The sequence below is a fragment of the Bos grunniens genome, chromosome 15 (assembly GCF_055505025.1).
Source record: "Bos grunniens cultivar Pamir isolate PY7600 chromosome 15, Bosgru_T2T1.0, whole genome shotgun sequence".
In the NCBI taxonomy this organism is placed as follows: Eukaryota; Metazoa; Chordata; class Mammalia; order Artiodactyla; family Bovidae; genus Bos; species Bos grunniens.
Window position 1 is genome coordinate 20,727,145 of NC_141179.1, and position 24,967 is coordinate 20,752,111.

The 24,967-nt window shown below is 39.7% G+C and overlaps 1 protein-coding gene across 9 annotated transcripts in view; it reads left to right on the top strand.

Moving 5' to 3' along the window:
* The window catches only part of ZC3H12C (zinc finger CCCH-type containing 12C), a 75,844-nt gene extending 54,380 nt beyond the window's left edge, over positions 1-21,464 (top strand). For all 9 annotated transcript variants that reach the window (XM_086339099.1, XM_086339095.1, XM_086339100.1 and 6 more), the window contains 4 exons: positions 3,266-3,405; positions 11,037-11,271; positions 13,261-13,367; positions 14,184-21,464. In XM_086339099.1, coding sequence (XP_086195225.1) covers positions 3,266-3,405; positions 11,037-11,271; positions 13,261-13,367; positions 14,184-15,583 — 1,882 coding nt within the window. In that variant the 3' untranslated portion in view covers positions 15,584-21,464. The remainder of the gene's footprint in view (positions 1-3,265; positions 3,406-11,036; positions 11,272-13,260; positions 13,368-14,183) is intronic.
* The last annotated feature ends 3,503 nt before the right edge of the window (positions 21,465-24,967 follow it).

The window sequence follows — 24,967 nt, forward strand, 5'->3', positions numbered from 1 at the left end:
TTCATCTATCTGTAATGTCACTTTTATCATTTATACACATGTATAGCTGAAAGTCCAATACTTTGGCCACCTGATGTGAAGAGCTGACTCATTGGAAAAGACTCTAATGCTGGTAGAGATTGGGGGCAGGAGGAGAAGGGGACCGCAGAGAATGAGATGGCTGGATGGCATCACCGACTCGATGGACATGAGTTTGAATGAACTCTGGGAGTTAGTGATGGACAGGGAGGCCTGGCGTGCTGCGATTCATGGGGTCACAAAGAGTCGGACACAACTGAGCGACTGAACTGAACTGAACTGATATATGTGTGCGAGAGAGATCGATCTTAGGTTCACTTTTCTGTTGTTTATTTTCTGTTTTTTAATCTTAACTAATATAACACTGATTGGATTTCTATAGTTTTATGCAGAAGTACTGATAGCTAGGGGGGAAGTTCCTCCTTTTTCGTTCTTCAGGATTACTTAACTGTCCTTGGCCTCTTGTTTTTTCAAATGAACTTCAGGATCAACTTCTCAAGTTTCACAAAAAACCCTTTGATATTGGGATTTCAGTGTACTAACATTAATTTGAGAATTACTATCTTCATACATTGAGTCTTACCATCCATGAAAATGGGATATTGTTCCTTTCATTTAGGTCTTCTCTTATGCTCTTTAATACAGGTTTTCAATGTTCATTTTCTCTATAAAGCTCTGATAATATTTTCTTTAGATTTGTTTAGTTTTTGTTACTGTTATAAATAGGGTCATTTTTTAAATTAAAATTTTAAATTGGTTTATGGTATATAGCAATATTAATCTTTAATAACATTGTCAACATTGTATGATAGATTCATGTCTGTTGAAATCTATTCTGTGGCCTAGTGCACAGCCAATTTTATAACTCTTCGTGTGTTCTTGAAAAGATTTTCTCTTTAACTCTGTGCAAGGTTTTGCATTTGTCTAGTAGGTCAAGCTGGAGAAGGCAATGGCACCCCACTCCAGTACTCTTGCCTGGAAAATCCCATGGATGGAGGAGCCTGGTAGGCTGCAGTCCATGGGGTTGCTAAGAGTCGGACACGACTGAGTGACTTCCCTTTTACTTTTCACTTTAATGCATTGGAGAAGGAAATGGCAACCCACTCCAGTGTTCTTGCCTACCCACTCCAGTGTTCTTGCCTGGATATCCCAGGGACGGGGGAGCCTGATGGGCTGCCATCTCTGGGGTTGCACAGAGTCGGACACGACTGAAGTGACTTAGCAGTAGCAGTAACTTTTTTATTCCTAGTAATGTTTTGCCTTAAAGTATATTTTTTTCTGATGTTAATAGAGTTTTGCCAGTTTCCTGTTGGTTTATGGTATGAATAACATAGCAGTTAAGGATGTGTTTAGCAGCAACTAGTTTCTTAAGCAAATGTTAGGGAGTTGTTTGTTCTCAAATAACAAAATCAGAGGGAGATGTGGGTCCAGCAACAGCTGGTCCTTCCTTTTGCCTTTCACAGTGTGGCAACAGAAGTCATCATCTTGCTTGCTTCCCCCTGTAAGGGTTTGCAGGATGGGAGGCAGGGCATGGGTGCAGGGGAGGGAGCAGATAATGGGAACAAGCTTTGTGGTAAGTGTTGCGTACGGTATAATACCTGGGTTAGAATCTATAAAATCTGTGTCCTGTGTTTGTAAGTGGTTTGCTATTTATACAGATTTTATGAAAGTTCTTTACTTACAAGACAGAATCTTTCTACAGTGCGAGTGACGGTTGCCTTTACCAACTGAAGTCACCTTCACAAAATGCTTACGGTCCTCCCTTTAGAGCCAGAGGCAGTGAAACGCTCAAGTCTCAGCACACCAAATGTCACAGTGACTAGTAAAGCACAATACACTCAAATCTCAAAGCATTAATGCAGACTGTATTTATCCTTGGCTCTCAGCATGTTGAGTTTTGTCTTGAGGAATAATTAGTATGTATATCTTCACAAGAAAATGCCATCATTTTTTTATAGTTTTCAGAAAACTGCTTAAATTTCAGTATTTTCTAGGAAATTTAACATCACTCTGTACCATTTGCTGGGGCGTTGTCAAAGCCATCAGGTATCCCTTCTTACCTAGCAAATGTACTTCAGACTCCCCCTTCCTTTAACCCTTCCTCTGAAACTTTCAGTGCATCTGATTTCACCTCTAATCTTGTCCCAAACCATTAGGACAGGTCTATGGAACACAAACAGTTCCTGTGGTTTTGCATTATAGCCTCCAACACCTACAAAGCAAGTTATTCTATTTCTGTTTTGTCCTTCAAATATGGTTAACCATATTTAGACAGTTTTACTGCTTCCCAGAGAACCACCAGAACAATATATTTATATACCTAATGTTTGATTTGTGTTAAAGGTTAACAGAGCATTTACTTACCTTATTCCATTCAGCCCTCCTTAGCCCAAGAATTAAAGAATTTCTGCCCCATAGATAAGAATGGAGCCTTCAGGGCTCAAACTATAATAAGAATGTAATTATGTCAGTGAAAGCAGGAGACTTTTTTAAAACATTAGAATAGTGTTATTTTGAATTATTAGGTTAAAGTGCAGTGCTAAGATAAATATTTATTGAATGACCACACTGTTAGTTGGGCATTTTCATTTAGACACTAAAACTGCTAATCCAATTTTGAATGCCCTTTTGTCATTAATCCTTGTCCTACACAATATTGTTAAACAGGAACCAGGTGTCTTTTCACTGCAGGACATAGAAAGTGTTTCTTGTATGAGATTAAGCATTGACTTTTTCATTTAAGTGCATGTGTGAATGTGTTTTACATTAGTCACCTAATAAATTTCGTGCATTGCTTAATCATTGGATTCAAATATATGCATAAGAACTCTTGAGAAGGAAAAGTGTTTAGAAACTCTTATTAAGTATTCTGTTTCCACTGTTTTTACAGATTTTTTTCTATGTGATTTCTTTTTACATTTGACTGAAATTATTCTCACTGTGCTCAGGCCCAATTTTCCCTCTCCTATCAAAAAGAGCCTTCTCTTTCTAACTAGTTTACCTTTACAACTTCTCATTTGAAGACCCACTTTTCTTTATTCTCCACACAATAATCCTAATTTTCTTTTTGTTCCTTACATTTTTCCATTCCTTAGTTATTTCATTGGTCCTCTGAGCCATAAAACTCCATCTTAAACTTGAATTTCTTTAAACTATTTTAATTATGTTATGTCTGTTTATAAATTTGAATTAACGAAGTCAAATTTAGGTTTCATTGTGTTTTAAGTGTTCTAAAATAATATTTCAGCCATGGAAACAAAGAAGTCTTTTCCTGCCGAGGAATAAAATTAGCAGTGGATTGGTTTTTGGAAAGAGGCCACAAGGACATCACCGTCTTTGTTCCTGCTTGGAGGAAAGAGCAGTCCCGGCCTGATGCGCTTATTACAGGTGAGCCCGTGAGCTTCCGAGCACACCTGAGCCAGCGTCTCACTGAATAATCCGTGCGTCTGCCACAGTTTACTCAGTCCCTTGGTGGGACATTATTTTCTAGTTTAAAAACTATCTGGTTATGTAAACTAAACAGTAATTCTTGCTACTTAAGCCATTCTTTTTTTTTTTTTTACTTTGCAACTTTTTACTTCAAATTTTGTAAAAATTCTGACCTTTAGAGACGTGCTAGGAGTCAGGAGGCCTAGATTCAAATTCATGGCACTTTGAGCAGCACACTGACCCTTCTGGGCTCCAGTTTTCTCATCTGCTGTATGAAACTAGGCAATAATCAAAAGACCCTGATGCTGGGAAAGATTGAAGGCAGGAAGAGAAGGGGACAACGGAGGATGAGATGGTTGGATGGCATCACCGACTCAATGGACATGAGCTTGAACTCCAGGAGATAGTGAAGGATAGGGAAATCCGGCATGCTGCAGTCCATGGGGTCACAAAGAGTCGGACATAACTTAGCGACTAAATAACAACAGTGACTACAGATCAAAAAAGACCCTAGGGTCATCCTGTCTGGTGTCAAGTAGAGGAAATGATTCAATCCCAATAAAATAACCATGTTTTGCATTATCTTGTAATTTTTAAATGTATGAGTTTCAGGCAGAGGTGTCCCCTGTAACTGTTAATTATTGCTGCTCAACATTTTGCTCCAGTCAGTGGTTCTCAAATAGCATTCAACCCTTCCTGCCCCTTTCTGCACCTAACATTAACAAAACTGAGGAACCCGTGTGAAGGAAGCTACACTCTTCAAATAAAAAACCAATGGAGTGACCACCCACCGTGTACTCCAAGGGAAGTTTAAGACTTTATTTTTCTCTATAATTATTAAATTAGAATAAGAACCCGTAGACAAGTTATGATGGAGCCCATAGTCATGGAATCGGACCCTAGCCTATATAAACTGTGAGTTCCCTGGTGGCTCAGAGGATAACGCATCTGCCTGCCATGTGGGAGACCCGGGTTCAATCCCTAGGTTGGGAAGATCCTCTGGAGAAGGAAATGGCAACCCACTCCAGTATTCTTGCCTGGAGAATCCCATGGACAGAGGAGCCTGGCGGGCTACAATTCACGGGGTCGCAAAGAGTCGGACACGACTGAGCAAGTTCACTTTCACTTTCACTATATAAACTGTAAAGTGGGAAGGGTGGGCATAATTCAGTCAGCAGTCCCAAGACACTGGATAACTCTTTGGAAAAAATATGCATATTTAGATCTTTATCTTACACCATATAACAATAAATTGCAGATGGTTGAAGAATTAATTGTCAAAAATCTCCATCAGAGATGATAAATAGTCTTTGAATGGCTAGGTAAGACCTTCCTAAATTTAAAAGTTTTAGAAGAAATTATGACAGGAAAGATAGATTTAATTGGATCAAACTTCTGTATTTCAGAAAATTTTCTTGAAAATAAGCAAGAAAAATACAACAAATAAACAAAGAATCCACATCCATAACATAAAAAGAACTCTTACACATTGATACAAACAGTGCACATTGATAAAAACAGTATATTTGGAAGAATGCAAATGCCAAATAAGAGGGGAAAATTGTTCAACCTCATTAGTAAATAAAGAAATGCAAATTTAAGTGACTTTTTTTTTAAACCCATCAAATTAGCAGAGATTAAAAACTTGATAATACTCAGTGCCTGGAGGGAGTTACTTGTACACTGCTATGGAAACATAGATGTTACAACCTTTCTGGAAAAGTTTGGTCTTAAAATGTTAATACTTGAATCTACTAGTCCCCCTTCTAGGAATAATGCCCCAGAAAATAAACAAAGGTACAGGGGAAAATTTTTGACCACAAAGACATCCAGTGCAATATTACTTATAATAGAAAAAAAAATGGAAATAAACCATACATTAATTATAAAAATGGCTTAGTAAATAAATATATATCTATATGATAGAATATGTAGTATTAGAATATCTGGGCAGAATTTTTAATGATCTCAGGGAATGCTCTTTTACTTTAAGGCAGGTTTTGTTATTTTATGGGTGTGTGACATATATGTACATACATAATACACACATATAGAAGGAAAAAATACATAGAAAATGATTAGAAGGAAATATGCCAAAATATTAACAGTAATTGCCTCTGGGTCATTTCTTATGAAGTCTTGTTTTCTCCCTGCTTCTTAGTACTTTTTCTTTCCCAGTTTTTGACAGGAAACTATAATGCATTAATAATCAGGGGGAAGATAAACTGAAAAAGAAAAAGCAATATTTAAACGTATAAATGAAAGCTTCTTGAGTGTGAAAGGAATATGAGATCCAAAAGAAGGGAAAATGGTAATACTCAGTGTGAGATGTGGCTGAGTTTAATCTTTCAGATACTAGCACATCAGGTCTCTGGAGCTCATCAGTATGCAGTTTACTTTGTGAAATGTGTACCACTATTGTCAGAGGCTCTTAGGTGTTTTCTCCTCCAGGTAATAATTCTCTTGACTAAAACCATCAACAAGGTAATAACTAGTAAGTTGAATTGTCCAGTCTTTTTTCACTATACCAAAAAAAGAAACTTGATAAGAAATATTTATGCCAGGTTGAATGACTCACAAGCTGGAATAAAGATTTCCAGGGGAAATATCAACAACTTCAGATATGCACATGATACCACTCTAATGACAGAAAGCAAAGAGGAACTGAAGAGCCTCTTGATGAAGGTGAAAGAGAAGAGTGGAAAAACCTGGCTTAAAACTCAGCATTCAGAAAACGAAGATCATGGCATCCAGTCCTATCACTTCATGGCAAATAGATGGGGAAAAAGTGGAAACAGTGACAGACTTTATTTTCTTGGGCTCCAAAATCACTACAGTGGTAACTGCAGCCATGACATTAAAAGATGCTTGCTCCTTAGAAGAAAAGCTATGACAAACCTGGACAGCGTATTAAAAAGCAGAGACATCACTTGGCCAACAAAGGTCCATGTAGTCAAAGCTATAGTTTTTCCAGTAGTCATGTACAGGTGTGAGAGTTGGAACATAAAGAAGGCTGAGTGCTGAGGAACTGATGCTTTCAAATTGTGGTGCTAGAGAAGATGACTGAGAGTCCCTTAGACAGCAAGGAGATCAAATTAGTCAATCCTAAAGGAAATCAACCCTGAATATGCATTGGAATGATTGATGCTGCAGCTCCAATACTTTGGCCACCTATTGCAAAGAGCCAACTCATTGGAAAAGACCCTGATGGTGGGAAAGATTGAGGGGAGGGGGAGAAGAGGGGGACAGAGGATGAGATAGTTGAATGGTATCACTGACTCAATGGACATGATTTTGAGCAAACTCTGGGAGAAAGTGAAGGAGAGGGAAGCCTGGCATGCTGCAGTCCATGTGGTCACAAAGAATCGGACAGGACTTAGTGGCTGAAACAACAGCAAGAAATATTGTAAAGTTTTCAGATACAGATTCAAGCTTGCTCTTTAGCTGGGCTTCCACTGATTGAACAGATATTAAACAAATGAGCACAAGACTGTTATCAAGTACTGTGCTAGGAACTAGAGATTCAATTAACTTACCAGCTAGACTGAATTCATATTTATTTAAGTAAGGACTATTTATCCTAATTAATTATCACTAATTATCTTCCTAATTAGTGTCCTTTTAACCTTCTTTGGCTGGTAAAGAAATTCAAATTAAGCAAGATGGTGATGACTTTTAGGCAACCATCCTACTCCTCCAGTCACTTCCAGGATCCAGGCACATCGTACATGAGTAAACCCTCCCACAGATAAAGGGCCATGGATTATGCATGAACAGGGCATAAACTGGACAGTGAATAAACTGGAAGACCTCAGAATACACTTCTTTAACTAGCTTCTGTATTCCTTTCACAGTCATTTATTGAGTATTCTTATCTGAGTCCTGATGATGGGTACACTGATAAATGAGATGTCAAGGGGCATCTCAAAATGTTTGTAGGGGGCACACACAATAACTATAACATGGCAAATCCTGTGGCTGAGACTGGGCTTTTTATTTTGTTTTGGTTTTCTATCATTTTCAAAAGAGATCAAAAATTACATGCATCTATTAAGGATTAGATCTGATAGACAAGAGTGCCTGATGAACTATGGATGGAGATTCATGACATTGTATAGGAGACAGGGAGCAAGACCATCCCCGAGAAAAAGAAATGCAGAAAAGCAAAATGGCTGTCTGAGGAGGGCTTACAAATAGTTGTGAAAAGAAGAGAAGCAAAAAGCAAAGGAGAAAAGGAAAGATACACCCACCTGAATGCAGAGTTCCAAAGAATAGCAAGGAGAGATAAGAAAGCCTTCTTCAGTGATCAGTGCTAAGAAATAGAGGAAAAGTATAGAATGGGAAAGACTAGATATCTCTTCAAGAAAATTAGAGATACCAAGGGGACATTTCATGCAAAGATGGGCTCGATAAAGGACAGAAATGGTAGGAACCTAAGAGAAGCAGAAGATATTAAGAAGAGGTGGCAAGAATACACAGAAGAACTGCACAAGAAAGATCTTCACAATCCAGATCATCACAATGGTATGATCACTGACCTAGAGCCAGACATCCTGGAATGTGAAGTCAAGTAGGGCTTGGGAAGCATAACTATGAACAAAGCTAGTGGAGGTGATGGCATTCCAGTTGAGCTATTTCAAATCCTGAAAGATGATCCTGTGAAAGTGCTGCACTCAATATGCCAGCAAATTTGGAAAACTCAGTAGTGGCCACAGGACTGGAAAAGGTCAATTTTCATTCCAATCCCAAAGAAAGGCAATGCCAAAGAATGCTCAAACTACCACACAATTGCACTCATCTCGCAGGCTAGTAATGCTTAAAATTCTCCAAGCCAGGCTTCAATAATACGTGAACCGTGAACTTCCAGATGTTCAAGCTGAATATTTAGAAAGCAGAGGAAACAGAGATCAAATTGCCAACATCTGCTGGATCATCGAAAAAGCAAGAGAGTTCCAGAAAAACATCTATTTCTGCTTTATTGACTTTGCCAAAGCCTTTGACTGTGTGGATCACAATAAACTGTGGAAAATTCTGAAACAAATGCGAATACCAGACCACCTGACCTGCCTCTTGAGAAACCTATATGCAAGTCAAGAAGCCACAGTTAGAACAGGACATGGAACAACAGACTGGTTCCAAATAGGAAAAGGAGTATGTCAAGGCTGTATATTGTCACCCTGCTTATTTAATTTACATGCAGAGTACATCATGAGAAACGCTCGGCTAGAAGAAGCACAAGCTGGAATCAAGATTGCCAGGAGAAACATCAATAACCTCAGATATTCAGATGACACCACCCTTATGGCAAAAATGAAGAAGAACTAAAGAGCCTCTTGATGAAAGTGAAACAGGAGAGTGAAAAACCTGGCTTAAAACCCAACATTCAGAAAACTAAGATCATGGCATCTGGTCCCATCACTTCAGGCAAATAGATGGTGGAAACAGTGCCCAAAATCACCGCAGATGGTGATTGCAGCCATGAAATTAAAAGACGCTTACTCCTTGGAAGGAAAGTTATGACCAACCTAGCTAGATAGCATATTAAAAAAGAGAGACATTATTTTACTAACAAAGGTCCATCTAATCAAAGCTCTGGTTTTTCCAGTAGTCATGTGTGGATGTGAGAGTTGGACTATAAAGAAAGCTGAGTGCTGAAGAATTGAAGCTTTTGAACGGTGGTGTTGAAGAAGACTCTTGAGAGTCCCTTGGACTGCAAGGAGATCCAACCAGTCCATCCATCCTAAAGGAGATCAGTCCTGAATGTTCATTGGAAAGACTGATGTTGAAGCTGAAACTCCAATACTTTAGTCACCTGATGCAAAGAACTGACTCACTGGAAAAGACCCTGATGCTGGGAAAGACTGAAGGCAGGAGGAGAAGGGGACGACAGAGGATGAGATGGTAGGATAGCATCACTGACTCAATGGACATGAGTTTGAGTAGGCTCCAAGAGTTGGTGATGGACAGGGAGGCCTGGCGTGCTGCATTCCATAGGGTGGCAAAGAGTCAGATACTACTGAGTGACTGAACTGAACTGAACTGATTAGTTGAAAGACACAGTGTTTAGTGAGAGCTTTCTGAACACTGTGCTAGGTGCTTTCACACCTGATAACTCATTGATTCCTCACAGCCTATAAACAGCATTTGAGAACATAAAGAAGCAGGCTCAGTAAGACTACAGTTGCTAGATAGAGTGGCAGAACCTGAGATTTATCCATGAGTTCTGAACTCTGAACACTCATACTTCTACTTCTCTGCTACTTTTCTAAACCAAAGTTCTGGTCCTGAAGTCATTTTGTCTCATGACAAAACTCATTTTGACATCATGAAATCTACATGCCAAGTTGACCCATGTCACCTCTCCATCCCCTATACTCTGCTCATACTTCCGTTGTGGCAGTTACAAACCCAGCTTGCCCAGTCTACATGCTTGCCCAGCCCAATAACTGAGGCCTCCTTGAGGAGAGAATGTTCATTTTGGACATTATTGACAGCACAGCACATACCATAGAGTAGGCATGTAGTGATTATCCACTTAAAAGAGAAATTTTTCAGAAATCAGTAACTCCAGTTAGTAAGCACTGAGGAGAAGTGGGCCTTTTTTAAAAAAATATTATGACGTCTGTCAGCTCATACCCAGCACTTTGTGCTAGAACTTAACAATGGTGGGAAGTCTGGGATTGAAAGAGCTAAAGTATGAAGAAGGCATGGTGAGGAGACAGTTTTATCATTAGTCAAAATATGAGCTCTGCTACCTTTAAAAAAACAAAAACAAAAAAACCCAAAACACTAACAAGTCAGTAGAGTTAGAAAGTGCTGAAAGTGTGTGCCAACCAAAGAGAAAATGAGCATTCCCCTACCTGTCCATTTTTAATCAATGGCTGTTTTCCCCACGTAATCACTTCTAATTTCTTGCTCAGTCCAGCCCCACAAGACAGCTGGTCTTTGTTAGTACCTGTCTCAACAGGAAAGGACACAGAACACAGAATGGCCTTGTCCAGAACAGCACTTGTGACTTCACCGCCTCCTTGCTCTTTGAAACTTTTGAAGACCCTTCCCTTTGCTAGCTCGACGTCTTTACTTCTCAAACTCTGCCACCATCATCACATCCACTAGTTAGAAAAACAGCACCACAAAATAAACATGGGGGAAAGAATCTGTTGCTCAGACGTAAACCCACCACAACTGCTTTGTTAGGACAGTGTCGTGCTAGGGGCGTGTGAGAAGCTAGTTCACTGTGTAGAGCTGGTGGCTCCAGCTGTCAAAGAAAAGCTTTATGTGATGAAAATCAGACTTTGTTCAGTCATGTTTCAGTTTTATGCTTTTTTTTTTTTAAGATTTAAACTTTTCATGTTTTTTAGGTTTGCTTTGTTTGGCTTTTTTTAAACCTTTTTTTAATTGAAAATCCTGAAGGAAAACTGTTACTGGGAGCTACAAATTTGCTCCATCTACAAACTATAAATCATAATCCCTAATTAAATGGGTGCATGCATCCAGTTCATGTTATAAAAACTGACTTTGTATGAAAGTTGTGAGATGTGTTTTGCATGTTTTTATTACTGAAAATCCTACCCTGATTATTCTTGCAGATCAAGAAATCCTACGTAAATTAGAGAAGGAAAAAATCCTGGTGTTCACGCCTTCGCGACGAGTGCAGGGGAGGCGAGTGGTATGCTATGATGACAGGTTCATCGTGAAACTGGCCTTTGAGTCGGATGGTATAATTGTGTCCAATGATAACTACAGGGATTTGGCAAATGAGAAACCAGAATGGAAAAAGTTCATAGATGAGCGATTATTAATGTACTCATTTGTCAATGACAAGTAAGTAAAACCACTTACAGTAACACTGCTTCCCTGCAAATCTAAGTATCCCTGGCAGCAGGCTATAGGCTTGTCTTTTTGCCACTGACCAGACGTAAGACAGTTTCTTGCAACTATTGATGTCCCCACTCATCCTCAGTGGGAGTCAGAAAATGGCAGAGTCCTGCCTCAGGAGGCCCTGTGTGAGATGCAGGCTGCCCTGAGTGACTGACATGTGGAGGCTGGCCACCTTCAGAGGATGCAAATGTGGAACACACTGACCACCAGAACACTGCCTTTCAAAATCTACTTTAGAGCATTGAGAGCTTATTTAAATATATGATTTTTAAAAAATATTGTAGCAATGTAAAACTATTCATGATTAAATTGATAATGGACATGTGATATGCACAAAGATGTCAGGTCAACTGTATTTACCAATATGTGGGAAAAGCTCACCTGTTGATAATCAAAAATGAAAATTAAATCTACAAAGAGTATATTTTTCACCCATTTAATTCACAAAATTAAAAAACATATTTTTGTATATGCCTTATGCTGTTATCACTGGAGAAGGAAGTGGCACCCACTCCAGTACTCTCGCCTGGAAAATCCCATGGATGGAAGAGCCTGGTAGGCTGCAGTCCATAGGGTCGCAAAGAGTCGGACGTGACTGAGCAACTTCACTTCACTTCACTATGCTATCTATTAAAGACATAATGAAACTGATAAATTTGGGTATGGTTTAGCAGAAGTCTTAAAAATACCCTCTCAAAGCAATGGTCTCATTTCTTGGAATATATAATGAGGGAAAAAGGAAGATCAAAAATGTTCACTTCTGTATATTTATAATTGCAAAAATTCAAAGACAACTAAAGATACAATACAGAAATCAGTTAATTGCGGTACATCTCCTAGTGGAATATTATTCAGCTATTCAGAAACATGGGGAAATATTTGTTAAAAAGCAAAGTATAAAATTGCATTTGTGCTTGTAAAGTGCTGTGTACATAGAGGAAAATAACTAAAATGCAACACATAATGGAAAATAATTGTATTAAGATTGTAGGATTGAGTGTTTGTCTTCCATTTTTAATCTTTTAATATTACCATATTATGTGTATAATAGTAAACATCATAGTTGCTCAATGGTATTACTCAGGCATGTTAACACCCCCTTAGGAGTTGACACATTATTCACATTTTACAGGTAAACATGTGGTTTATTTCATGTTCAGTAACATAACTAGTAATAGAAATCCTCAGTCACCTGTTGACAGTATTCATGCCATGAATTCTTGCTTCGATTGGACAGTCGATCTAAGATAATAAGTTTATTTCCTTAAGATCTTTTCTATCTCAGCTAAGAAGTAACCTTGTTATAGTGGGAAGAGAATGAATGTGGAGTTAGACAAATTGAATCTTGGTTATTCCATGTGAACTGAGATAAAAATACTTAGTTCATCTAAGCCTAAGTTAGAAAAGTGTAATCACCTGTGAAATGGAACTAATTCTTCAAGGGATTATTGCTGGGATGAGATGCAGCGATGTGTGCAGGGCATCTGACACATGGTAGGGGTCTGGGTCGTTTCAGTCTGCCTGATCCTCTCTCCCACCTCTCCCTTCTGTCCTTCAGCAGCTTCTCCTGGCTCCCACCTGCCTCATATTGCTTTGCAAGATTAATGTTCTTAAAGCCTGTTGTAAAATGCCATTGTGATCGTTTTCTTAAGTCCTTACAAAATCCCGTGAGAAAAGGAAGAATTAATTAGAACATGCTAGGCCCAAAACTTGTTTGAATTAAATGCAAGTTCAGCTTGAAACATTTTAATTTTGTTTTCATTAAGAAAACTTTTTGTACTGATTTTTTTTATCCTATAAATGTTGAATCAAAATATTTGGATTAAAATCTCAAAATAAATACCTTAGGGTGAATATTCTTTACACTCTGTCTTTAGAACTAAATTGTCAACCTTCTACTTTAGATATAATTTTGTATTATGTCCATGACAGGTTCATGCCTCCAGATGACCCTCTTGGCAGACATGGCCCAAGCCTGGATAATTTTCTAAGGAAGAAACCTATTGTTCCTGAACACAAAAAGCAGCCTTGTCCATATGGTAACTTTCTTTATAGTATCTAATAAATGCTTTTAAGTAGCTCAAATGGTAAAGAATCTGCCTGCAATGCAGGAGACCGGGTTCAATCCCCACGTCAGGAAGATCTCCCAGAGAAGGGAATGGCCACCCACTCCAGTATTCTTGCCTGGAGAATGCCATGGACAAAGGAGCCTAGTGGGCTACAGTCTGTGGGGTCACAAAGAGTCGGACACACTGAGCGACTACACTTTCAGTTTTTTTCACTTTAAAGCACAATATTAAACATTTGTTATTAAAAATAAACATATAAAATTTTGGATGGCATATAGTATGCGGTTCTTTTGAATGTAATTAAATTAAAAAAATAATAATTGTTTTTACCTAGTTGGGTTCAGTGTATATTCATTTCCCCTGAATTAAAGCACTGTTCTAAAAACTCAGATAAATTCTACATGAAGTTAGTTTCCAGGTAGATAAAAACTTGGAGTTCTTCCATCTAGCTGCATATCAGATTAGAGTGGCTTTATCACATCACAGCAGCACATTTTGCTCTGCAAAACAAAATGTCCTACCTGACTGCAGAGTTGTACTGGAAGAGGAGAGGCGGGTAGGAGTTGAGGACGTGAAAGGAATTATTACTCAGTCAGCTGACTTTCTTATTGCTCTTGATAGCACTGACATGGGAAGACTGAAAGGTGGCATTTCTCAGAAGCAGGGAGCAGAGTGGCCTTGAGCACAGCTCCCATTCCTGCGCTTGCTTCTTTCTTAAAAGTGCCACACTGAGTGTTTAGGATCTGGCGGAATGCTCCTTTGCCTAATTGATTTTACTCTTCATAGGAAAGAAGTGTACCTATGGACACAAGTGCAAATATTATCATCCGGAAAGGGGCAGTCAGCCTCAGCGGTCAGTGGCTGATGAGCTGCGTGCCATGTCCAGAAACACAGCGGTCAAAACTGCGAATGAAGGAGGACTGGTGAAGAGCAACAGCGTCCCCTGCAACACTAAGGGCGACAGCACTTCTGATGTCAAGCGAGGTGCTCCAAAGAGGCAATCAGACCCAAGCATAAGGACTCAAGTCTACCAGGACTTAGAGGAAAAGCTTCCCACCAAAAACAAACTGGAAACCAGGTCTGTACCTTCCTTAGTTAGTATACCGGCTACTTCTACCGCCAAACCCCAAAGCACTACATCTTTAAGCAATGGCCTTCCATCTGGAGTTCACTTCCCACCTCAGGATCAAAGACCACAGGGGCAATATCCTCCGATGATGATGGCAACCAAAAATCATGGAACGCCAATGCCTTATGAACAGTATCCAAAATGTGACTCGCCCGTCGACATTGGATATTACTCCATGTTGAATGCGTATTCAAATCTGAGCATCTCAGGCCCACGGAGCCCTGAAAGGCGTTTCTCGTTAGACACAGATTACAGGATCAGCTCTGTCGCCTCTGACTGCAGCAGTGAAGGGAGCCTGAGCTGCGGGAGCAGTGACTCGTACGTGGGGTACAACGACCGCCCCTACGTCAGCTCCCCCGACCCGCAGCTGGAAGAGAACCTCAAGTGTCCGCACATGCACCCTCACGGCCGCCTTAACTCCCAGCCCTTCCTGCAGAGTTTCCACGACCCCTTAACCAGAGTGCAGAGTTACAGTCACGAAGAACCAAAGTACCATCACAAGCCTCCGCTCCCGCACCTAGCCGTGCGCCTGCAGCACCCGGCCGTGGGCGCGCGGTCCAGCTGTCCCGGCGACTACCCGTCCCCGCCCGGCTCGGCACACGCCAAGGCGCCGCACCTCGGGCGCTCCCTGGTGGCCACAAGGATAGACAGCATCTCCGACTCGCGGCTCTACGACGGCTCTCCGTCCAGGCCGCGGAAGCCCCACGCCCGCCAGGAAGGGCTGGGCGGCTGGGACCGGCAGAGCTACGGGCTGGACGCGTACGGCTATCGGCAGACATACTCCCTGCCCGATAACCCCACGCAGCCGTGCTACGAGCAGTTCACCTTCCAGAGCCTCCCCGAGCAGCCCGAGCCCACCTGGCGTGTCCCATACTGCGGCGCGCCGCCTCCGGACCCCCCCAGGTACCAGGACAGCCGAGAAAAGGTCTTCGTCAACCTGTGCAACATCTTCCCGCCGGACCTGGTGAGACTTGTCATGAAGAGGAACCCTCACATGACAGACGCCCAGCAGCTGGCTGCAGCCATTCTAGTGGAGAAATCACAGCTGGGCTATTGAAAGATGATGCATCTTTGTGGTGTTTAGTAGTTTTTTTTTGTTCAGCTTAAACGCTGAGGGAGGTTTGCTACAATAGCACATGTGATCTCCTTCTCAGCAAGGAGGTTATATAGTATCCATTTTTGTGAAATACTGTATCATGGAATCTGTATGTATAGCCCCACATAGTGGAAGTATCACGGGATTGCTTTACATTCAAACATTTTTTTTTTAAACATTTCCTTTTTAAAGCTATATATCCTTGGCTGGAAATTTTTCCAGTTTATTAGATGTATCTGTGATCTTTGATATTAATCTTTGGTGCATCAGGGGTTTATATGCAGCACTTTTTATCTTTGTTTCATGTTTTATTAACTTGGTGTTTGTCTATCACTTGCAAGCAATTACAATACCTTCAGAATGTTGAACATTGGACTAGACCTAGCAGACTGTTTTTTCAAGCCAAGCTTAATTGGGATCTTTTACAGCTTTTTAAGTTATTTTTATTTGGGGAAAGTGGGCTTCTTTGTGCTATAATCATTATTTATAGAAACAAAGATATACTACAGCACTGACTTTATATTTTAAACAAAATGTAAGTTACAAGTTTATGTTGAAATGGGTAACAGTATATATTAGAATGATTTACAATATGGCACTTTTCATTGTTCTATTTTCGTTTGGATTTTTTGTGTTAAGTAATTAGTTAATTTAATATGGTTGACTTAAAGGAAAGCAGATGCAATCAATGGAAAAACTCGTTTCCATTTTTTATATATAAAAAAGGCAAAAGCCGTTAACTGTTACAGTATAGAGCTTTGTTATCCAGCTATGATGTGCTTCTAGACAGTAGAAATGGAATTGAATTCCTAGACTTCCATTAACTTGTATTTTTTAATGTGTTTGTTTGTCTTTTTGTTTGGGGGCACAACAATACTGGATAAAATAACCCTTTTGCAGTACTTGCCTGTTTTTAATGAATCTAATTATTCTCAATGCAACTTTTATATTTAATATACTCTTTAGCTGTCCTGCTATTTATCAAGGCTGGCCTGAGGTGGTTTTATGTGTTGAGGATATGCAACATTTGTTGATACTGCACTATAGAAATGGTGATGGAGGAGTTGTAAATGGTAACTTAAAATTTTTGTAAGATACTGTATATTTTCCATTTTCCTGAAGGTAATTTTTTTGGGGGGCCTGTCATATTATTAAGGCCAGATTCTTGCCACAAATAGTGTAGTTTTAGATACAGACTGAAGTCTGTTCTTGTATTAGTAAGGGATATTTCTGGTTTCAAAGTCATGGGTTTTGCTGAGTGTGGATTCGTTTCTGTTGTTGGTTAGAAGAGAGATGTTGCAATCCGTGGCAGATAGTTGTGTGACTGACATGAGGACTTCACTGTTGCCTCCAGTTTTTGAATTTTGCTTAGTTTAACAGACTCATTCTGAGCTGTTTCTGGAGTCTGCCTAGATGCCATGGTTATCCTGATTATTCTACATGCTACAGTTTGAAGTAAAGCCCTGAAAAACCAGAAAGTACCTTTTACTGTTGATACAAATTGTATCTTTTTAACTATAAGAACTATTTTGATTTGTAGATCTAGTTAAAACACAAATGTGTAACTCCGATTAGACTTTTGGGCAACATTTTATCCCTTATTTAAATACAAATTTTTAAAGTAAAATCGAAGTCTAGAATAGGGTAGAAAATAAAAGTAACAATTTAGGTAAATAAAAGTGTCTGTCTTATAGTTTTATATATTAAAATATATTAAATGAATTTATTGGCATTTTCTTTCTCCTAAAACTTACCTAGCGTGAACTTAAAATAAAGGTAAAATGCTGCCTGAAAATAACGTCCAAGCACCTTTGACTAGTACAACATTTTCACTACTCGTGTGACACTGTGTGTCACATGAAGTAGGATTTGGGTTACAGTAAATGCTTCTAAAAGGCATTGTGCATATTGACATATCCAATAATCTGAACCGTGTTCAGCAAACCTAATTCAGGAAAGTGGGGTTCAAGTCGCTGCTGCCGCCTGCGAGGTGAGGTGCCCCTCGCTGCGCCTGCAGAGGATATGGGCGCTGCCGCACACCCCTGCCGCAGCGCCCTCTGAGCGACCTGCTCACTTGTGAAATCGTTCTCCTGATTTTCTCGGTCACTCTCTGTAAACAAGTTTAATGTAGACGTTAACCCAGTGCCAAAAGTAGGGTTACAAATGTGGAGTACCTTTCATTTCAGTCTTCTAAGCTTGCTTTTTTTTTTTTAAAGTATGAAATCATTTTTAAATTGTACATGTAGGTTTTGCTTCCATTTTCTTAAGTTTTAGCATTTGAATTGTTTGAAGATTTTGCCAAACTTTATTACTTTTCTTAAATGAGCTCTTAGATGAAATGTATAGCACACCCTTTAATTTGACCTCCTAATGTCTGTAGCTAACCATCTGTCATTGCTTCCTGGATTTTAGACTATGGCAAAACAGTGGAGCTTGCCCCTGCCTGTCCTGACGTGACTAGCTCTGAGTAGCCACACTGAAATCCTTCAGTGTAATTGACTGCAAGTTAAGAAGTAGCAGTTTTCTTATGTCGAGGCAATCTGTACTCCTCTCCATTTTTTGGAAGCACTGATGTTGCTTTTGGAGCTTAAGAATGAGATACAGCAATTTGGCTGACTTGAGATACAGCAATTTCTTAATTATCTAAAGCAATAAGTAAAAGGATCCATCATTAAATTCAGAGCTCATCTCAGAACTTCATTTTAGCCAAAACTTTCACTTTAATCATATCTTCAGACTCACTAACAAATAACCGGAGAGAGGTATATTAGTAAGTAATGAAACTGCCAGTGGTGGTCAGCTGACAGAAGAGGAGGGATTCAGACTGGAATATTCTGCCCTGAGTAATTGACAGTTGACTGGACTTTACACAGTAACTAGCCGGTTTGTTGTCTCTGTGTCTTACTACAGAGGGAATTGTACTCAACTGGCCAAATTCTGGCCCTTAGTATTTCCTCCTTTCTTGCATGCGATACCTAAGTTTTCAGTCTCCTTTATATGATCCCTGTATCCTGATAGAGTGTGTCACTGACCTAAACATTTGAAAGAAATGTACACCAGTATAAAATATTTGATACTGGTAGAAACTTGAACTTTGTGTTTTTATGAAAATTCATTTATGAGAATATGTAATATAACTAAAAAGAGTGTTTTATATATATATATATATATATACATACACGCATACACATTTGTTAAGAAGTATTAAAAATGTAAGAATGTTACTCTTTTGATGGCTAACTTTTCCTTAATTGAACTGTTTCTTTGAGTTGTGGACGACCAAGTCTGGAGTCTGGATGACCAATGATAAGATTTAGAACCACTTGAATGGAAAGCAACTCTTTACTGGCTTTATTCCTGATATTTTTAAAGAATTATTTTAATAATTTTAATAGAATGTGTAATTTTAAAACACACAAAAAACTTAAAGTAGTATTGCTTATACAGATAATTATTTAACATGTCTTTTATGGATGTATCTATATGTATATAGACAGTAATATATTTATAAAATAAATATACTTTATGTTGTAGTTGTTGTAATAGATGGGAGGATGGATGGCTCTGGATATGTCTGTGTGTGTTTTGAAAACTCGAGCTGTTTTTCCCCTGACTTAATGGCAGTTACCCTAAGGGATATTTGCTTTTCATTATTCTTCTTGCTACTCAGCTTCCTTATTCAAGATAAATAGGATGTACAGTTTCCTGGCCATTCTTTTAGATGTGGCTCATCCATTTTATTATCATCCAGCTCCTGGAGAATTTCTGAGTGACCTAAAATCAAACAGATTATGGCTGGAGAGATCAGTTGTGTTCCAAATATGTTAAACACAGAAATTCAGCTAGTATGTTGAGTTTCCTTGTTACACACCGAGAAAGCAGAGTGTCAATAACAGTAGAGAAGTAAATGCATTATTTTATATTGGTCTGGGAAACCCTGCAGGGCAAGGGTTGACAAACTTTTTCTGTAAAGGATAGGATAGTAAATAATCCAGGCTTTGAGGATCATATGGTCTCTGTAAACCATTCCCCTCATCCCTTAAAGTGAAAGAAGCAGCCGCAGAAAATACATACATGAATGGGCATGGCTGTATGTCAGTTATATGCTCACAGAAAGGGGCTGCAGGCCAGATTTGGCCCAGGGGCCAGAGTTTGCTGATTCCTACCCTAGAGGGAGAAAAACAGGCATATTAAGCAGCAAATACTGATACACATTAAGAAATCATACTTATATTTCAGTTGGCATTCAAAGAAAATCCACTATTGATGACCTTAAAAAGATTTCTCAGATAGTCACATATTAAAAGCATCTTAATTCACTTATGTTTTCTGCCTGGTCACACCCATTATTTAGTAGAGATAATTTCTTGTTAACCATCCAAAAAAAGAATTCTGTAAAAAGATGTTTTAATAAATATTGGAATTTTTTCATGAACTTTATACTGATAAATGGGAATCCTTACCTACCTTTTGGTTTTTTAAGGGCCTCATGGACCAAAAATTCTGTTGTATTTTGAAAATTAGCATATAATTAGCCATAAAATATTTTAAAGACTGCATTTATCAGTTACATTTTTCTGCTGGTTTTTGATTTCTAAAAAATGACAGATTGGCCCTTCTTTAAAAATGGTTTTAAAGAAGATCAATATATTTTAAGTTTACATGCTGTAAACTTTATTCTGTAAAATTAAAAATTGTGACTAGTATAATTGTGAGTGCACTTGTTGTATTGTGAATCTCTTTATAAGAAACAAAATGTATACCTGCTTTCTCTATCCAAACCTCTAGTATAGATTTAAGACACCTTAGGACTGTCCTCAGTGAAATACTCTTAACAGGATCATGTATGGTTTTAAATTCATTGGAGTACACCACTGAGCGTGTTCATTCACAGCGCTTTGTAAATGATGTTAACATCATAAAATCACATCTGTTGGAACCGTAGTTTTGAATATTGTCATCCACTTAAGTTGCTATAGTTTCTTTTAAGATTGGAATATAACTCTAGTTTTAACGGGTATTTACGGTTTTAAATGTTTGGTGTTTTTTTTTTTTTTTCCTTAATGCCCTCTGTTAACCTGCTTTTTGCTTCTGTTACAATAACACTTTGTTATGTTGGGAGTGGCTTTTTCCCTAAAGCTCTTAGTCTTTCAGATTGAAAAACAGTTTAAGGTTTTGATCACTTGACAATTGGGCAGTAAAAAAAGAAATTCTGTGCGTGTTTCAGTTCAGTTTTATAGATAGTGTAAAATTTCATTTTTTAAACCATATACCGAATTTGCCAATTTTCTGTCTAGATATTTCAGATGAATAACAAATTGTTCATTTAAAGCTTTTGACCCCATTCTTGAAGCAACTTGTGCCTCAAGGGAAGATAACATTGAAGAACAATGGTTTGTTTTTATAAAGAATGTGTTTTAAATATGAAGACTTTCTTCATTTGGGGGAAATTATAAACATCTCATCTAATACAGAACACCCGTCAACGTGCACACTTCCACAAACATGCGGACATGGCATTGCCAGTGAACCCAGTTACGGACTTTATCTTTTCCTTCTAGGTTTTATCCTCCCAAATCAGAGTCGTTTGCTGAGAGTAGAAATTCCAATTTGATCCTTCAAACTTATAAGAAAACAAGGCGAAGAATATGTTTAGAATAACCATCTGATGAATTCATGTGATTCTGTTTATTCTATGTCTGTTCTGTGTGTTTGTGTAATAGGATTTTTACAGCTCCAAAAAAGCAGTATTTTAGACCTACCGGAAATCCATATCAAAACAGCTATGTGATTCTGCCTCTGAGAAAAAAATATATATATATTAAAAAACTCAGTTTTCTTATGGTGGTCTGTTTTTGTTTCTTGAAGAAACTGACATGCAGCAGCACGGAAGCCCTCTAATGACAAGCATCCTCCCCTCGCCCCATGGCCCGCCCGCCTGCCTGCAGCACCTAGGACAGACACGTCCTCTGTAGCGTCAGCACACATTCAGTGTCAGTGTGTGTTAGAGCTGTGATTAATTCCTGTGACGATCAGAATTAAATGCCAAAGACAACTAGTCCTACCTTATGGTTCTAATAATGTCCCATCATTGATTAACTCAGGCTGTTTGTGGCTTTGCCTTGAGGCTTCTTTATCACCTCTTGTAAATCTTTGTTGTAAAGGTCTTTCTGCATCTCTCCTTGCATGAATCAAGTTTAGTATCTTACTAATGCTGCCCCCAGTAGGTTCCCTTCACTTCTTTTGCGACCTCTTAGGAATTTTTCATCTCAGCAGATTTCTTTTACCCCTCATTGCTTTTCCGACTTTTGCTTTTCTTATTTTTTTTCCTGAAGTTGCTATTTGCCATTGTTAAGTATACTCTTCCCCCCACCCCCACCCACTTAAACTTTTTAACTAGGATCTTATGTGTTTAGGTAACTTGTTTCAGCTTTGTCAGCAAAGTTGATTTTTCATGTTAAACTATGGTTGGCAGAGAACTCAGCAAATCCACAGTATTAGGTGGGAGAGTCTGAGCTGAGACTCTCAGAGAGTGTTAGACTACAGTGTTGGCTGGGGCTAGTAGTTTATTTCTCCCCCACCTAGAACTTTTGTCTAAAGAGAAAATATTCATACTCACTAATGAATCAATTAACGTTCAGGAAGAGATTATAAAAAGAAACTGTAATGATGAACTTATTCTAAACAAAATACCTCCAGTTGGCCCTCTCATTAGTTAGGGTATGTACTTAACATTGTTTATCCTCAGCCTCAGATGCTCTTTTTAAATTAATGATGTTTATTTGGTGTTTTAAGCCTTTTTATAAGCATTTTTTTTTTTAAGTCTTTCAGTGTTTTAAAGGTTTTCTTTTAAGATCTTTAACCTTTTTAAAAATGTATTTCTATGTTAAGAGTACAGCCTTTGGAGGCAACCATCTTGCTGCATACATCCTACAGGTAGAGACAGGCACGTTCAGTTCAGTTCAGTCGCTCAGTCATGTCCGACTCTTTGCGACCCCATGAATCGAAGCATGCCAGGCCTCCCTGTCCATCACCATCTACCGGAGTTCACGCAGACTCCCGTCCATCGAGTCAGTGATGCCACCCAGCCATCTCATCCTCTGTCGTCCCCTTCTCCTCCTGCCCCCAATCCCTCCCAGCATCAGGGTCTTTTCCAATGAGTCAACTCTTCGCATGAGGTGGCCAAAGTACTGGAGTTTCAGCTTTAGCATCATTCCTTCCAAAGAAATCCCAGGGCTGATCTCCTTCAGAATGGACTGGTTGGATCTCCTTGCAGTCCAAGGGACTCTCAAGAGTCTTCTCCAACACCACAGTTCAAAAGCATCAATTCTTCGGTGCTCAGCTTTCTTCACAGTCCAACTCTCACATCCATACATGACCACTGGAAAAACCATAGCCTTGACTAGACAGACCTTTGTTGGCAAAGTAATGTCTCTGCTTTTGAATATGCTATCTAGGTTGGTCATAACTTTCCTTCCAAGGAGTAAGCGTCTTTTAATTTCATGGCTGCAATCACCATCTGCAGTGATTTTGGAGCCCCCAAAAAATAAAGTCGACACTGTTTCCACTGTTTCCCCATCTATTTCCCATGATAATTTCTTCTTAAATTGAAGAAAGTAGGGAAAACCACTAGACAGGCACGTTACAGAGGTAATAAATGAGTTAAACCCTCTGAACACATCGATCCATAGTGTGCATTTAATGACAGCTATTGTTAGGTGAATGCGAGGTGCTTAAAAAACAGTTGTTTGAGATGTTTTCATGAGAGCCTTCCTGTCTATCCGTTATGTTGCAGAAGAGCTGGACTCGCGCCATTGGTGTAATGGATATTCCATGCCCTTGTGCCTGTCAGTGGGGACACTCCCCTTTGAAGAGTTCTTGGCACCCCATGTCCGTGCTATCCCTGTGGCTGGTCCTTCTTGGCTTACAGGTTTTGTATAGTATTTTAATGAGGAAATAAATGGAATAACAAAAATAACAATAATAAAACAGAAACCCTTCCAGAAGCTATAGTTCAGTAGGCTGTGGGCTGAGCGCCTGTTTCACTCCTGAATGTGAGGCTGGGCAGACCTGTCTGCCCCTCCCCTCTGACCTGTAGGAAGGGGACATTGGCCCCTCACCCATCAAAACCTACAAAGCCAGTCTGGACACAGGAGCTGGTGCTTCATGGTTTATAAGTAACTGCTGCTCTTAAGGGCTTCCCTGGTGGCTCAGACAGTAAAGAATCCGCCTGCAATGTGGGAGACCTGGGGGGTTCAATCCCTGGGATGGGAAGATCCCCTGGAGAAGGAAACAGGCTACCCACTCCAGTTGGAGAGAGAGGGCTGTGGGGAGACCACTCACATATGAAGGTCTGGTACAATAGATAAAGTATAATCACAGAAACAGGCATTATCCCTATTTTACAAATGAGAAGACTTAAGACTTTAAAGCACTTGCTCAAAAGCAAATGCCTCATTATATGCTTCCAAACTTTTTTTTTTCTTATTCTGCTACAAGACAAGAATGAACCCATGATCATCCTAGGTGTGTTATTTTATTAAAGTCTAGTTCTGAGGAATGCTACACCTGTGGCATTATGTAGCCACTGTACATTCTTAGACATGCTGACTCAACCTGGGGTCAAGGCAAGACCTGGAAAACTGTACCAGAACTTTACCAGACGCACACCCGTCTGGTTTGTGTGGAGTCATGAGCAGCCTGTCTCTTGTGTGGGAGGCAAGTTTTCCCAGAGAAAACCTTTCCCAGAGGTCGGAAGGCCTGTGAGGACTGGCCTGGCCCAGCTGCAGGCCCAGGGCCCAGGCCACAGCCCCTCTGACGAGCAAAACGGTTCTGTGGTGGATGGAGGTGGTTTTACAGTCTGGACCCCCATCTCCACTCCTTGGCGCTCTTTGTAAGGCCTCGAGAGGAAAAGGCAGTACACTCATTACTAATGTTTCCGGTCACGCACAGAGTCCCCCTCAGGTGTCTTTTTCAAAGCCCCGTTTAGCTTTCAGATTCCTGACAAGGCCTTCTGAGTACACAGCAGCTTCTGTGTGAGGCAGCTGCCATTTGCATTTTCCATTTGCACAAATTCAGCATGAGATTAGGAATAGAAAAGTTAAATTCGCTGTCGAACAAATTCCCAGGAGAGCCGAATGAGGGACCGAATACGGTGCTCCCATCCCGTGGCCTCGGGTCTGGGCGCCGGGCTGGGAGCGCGGGGTGGCCTCCACCCTTGGGACGCGCGCGGGCACCGGCCAGTGGGGTCTAGGAAACTGGCCTTGTCACCACCTCAGCCTTCAAAGCTCTCCTCTCCCCCTCCACTCTCTAAAGATGTAATTCTCATTCATTTGAATAATTATT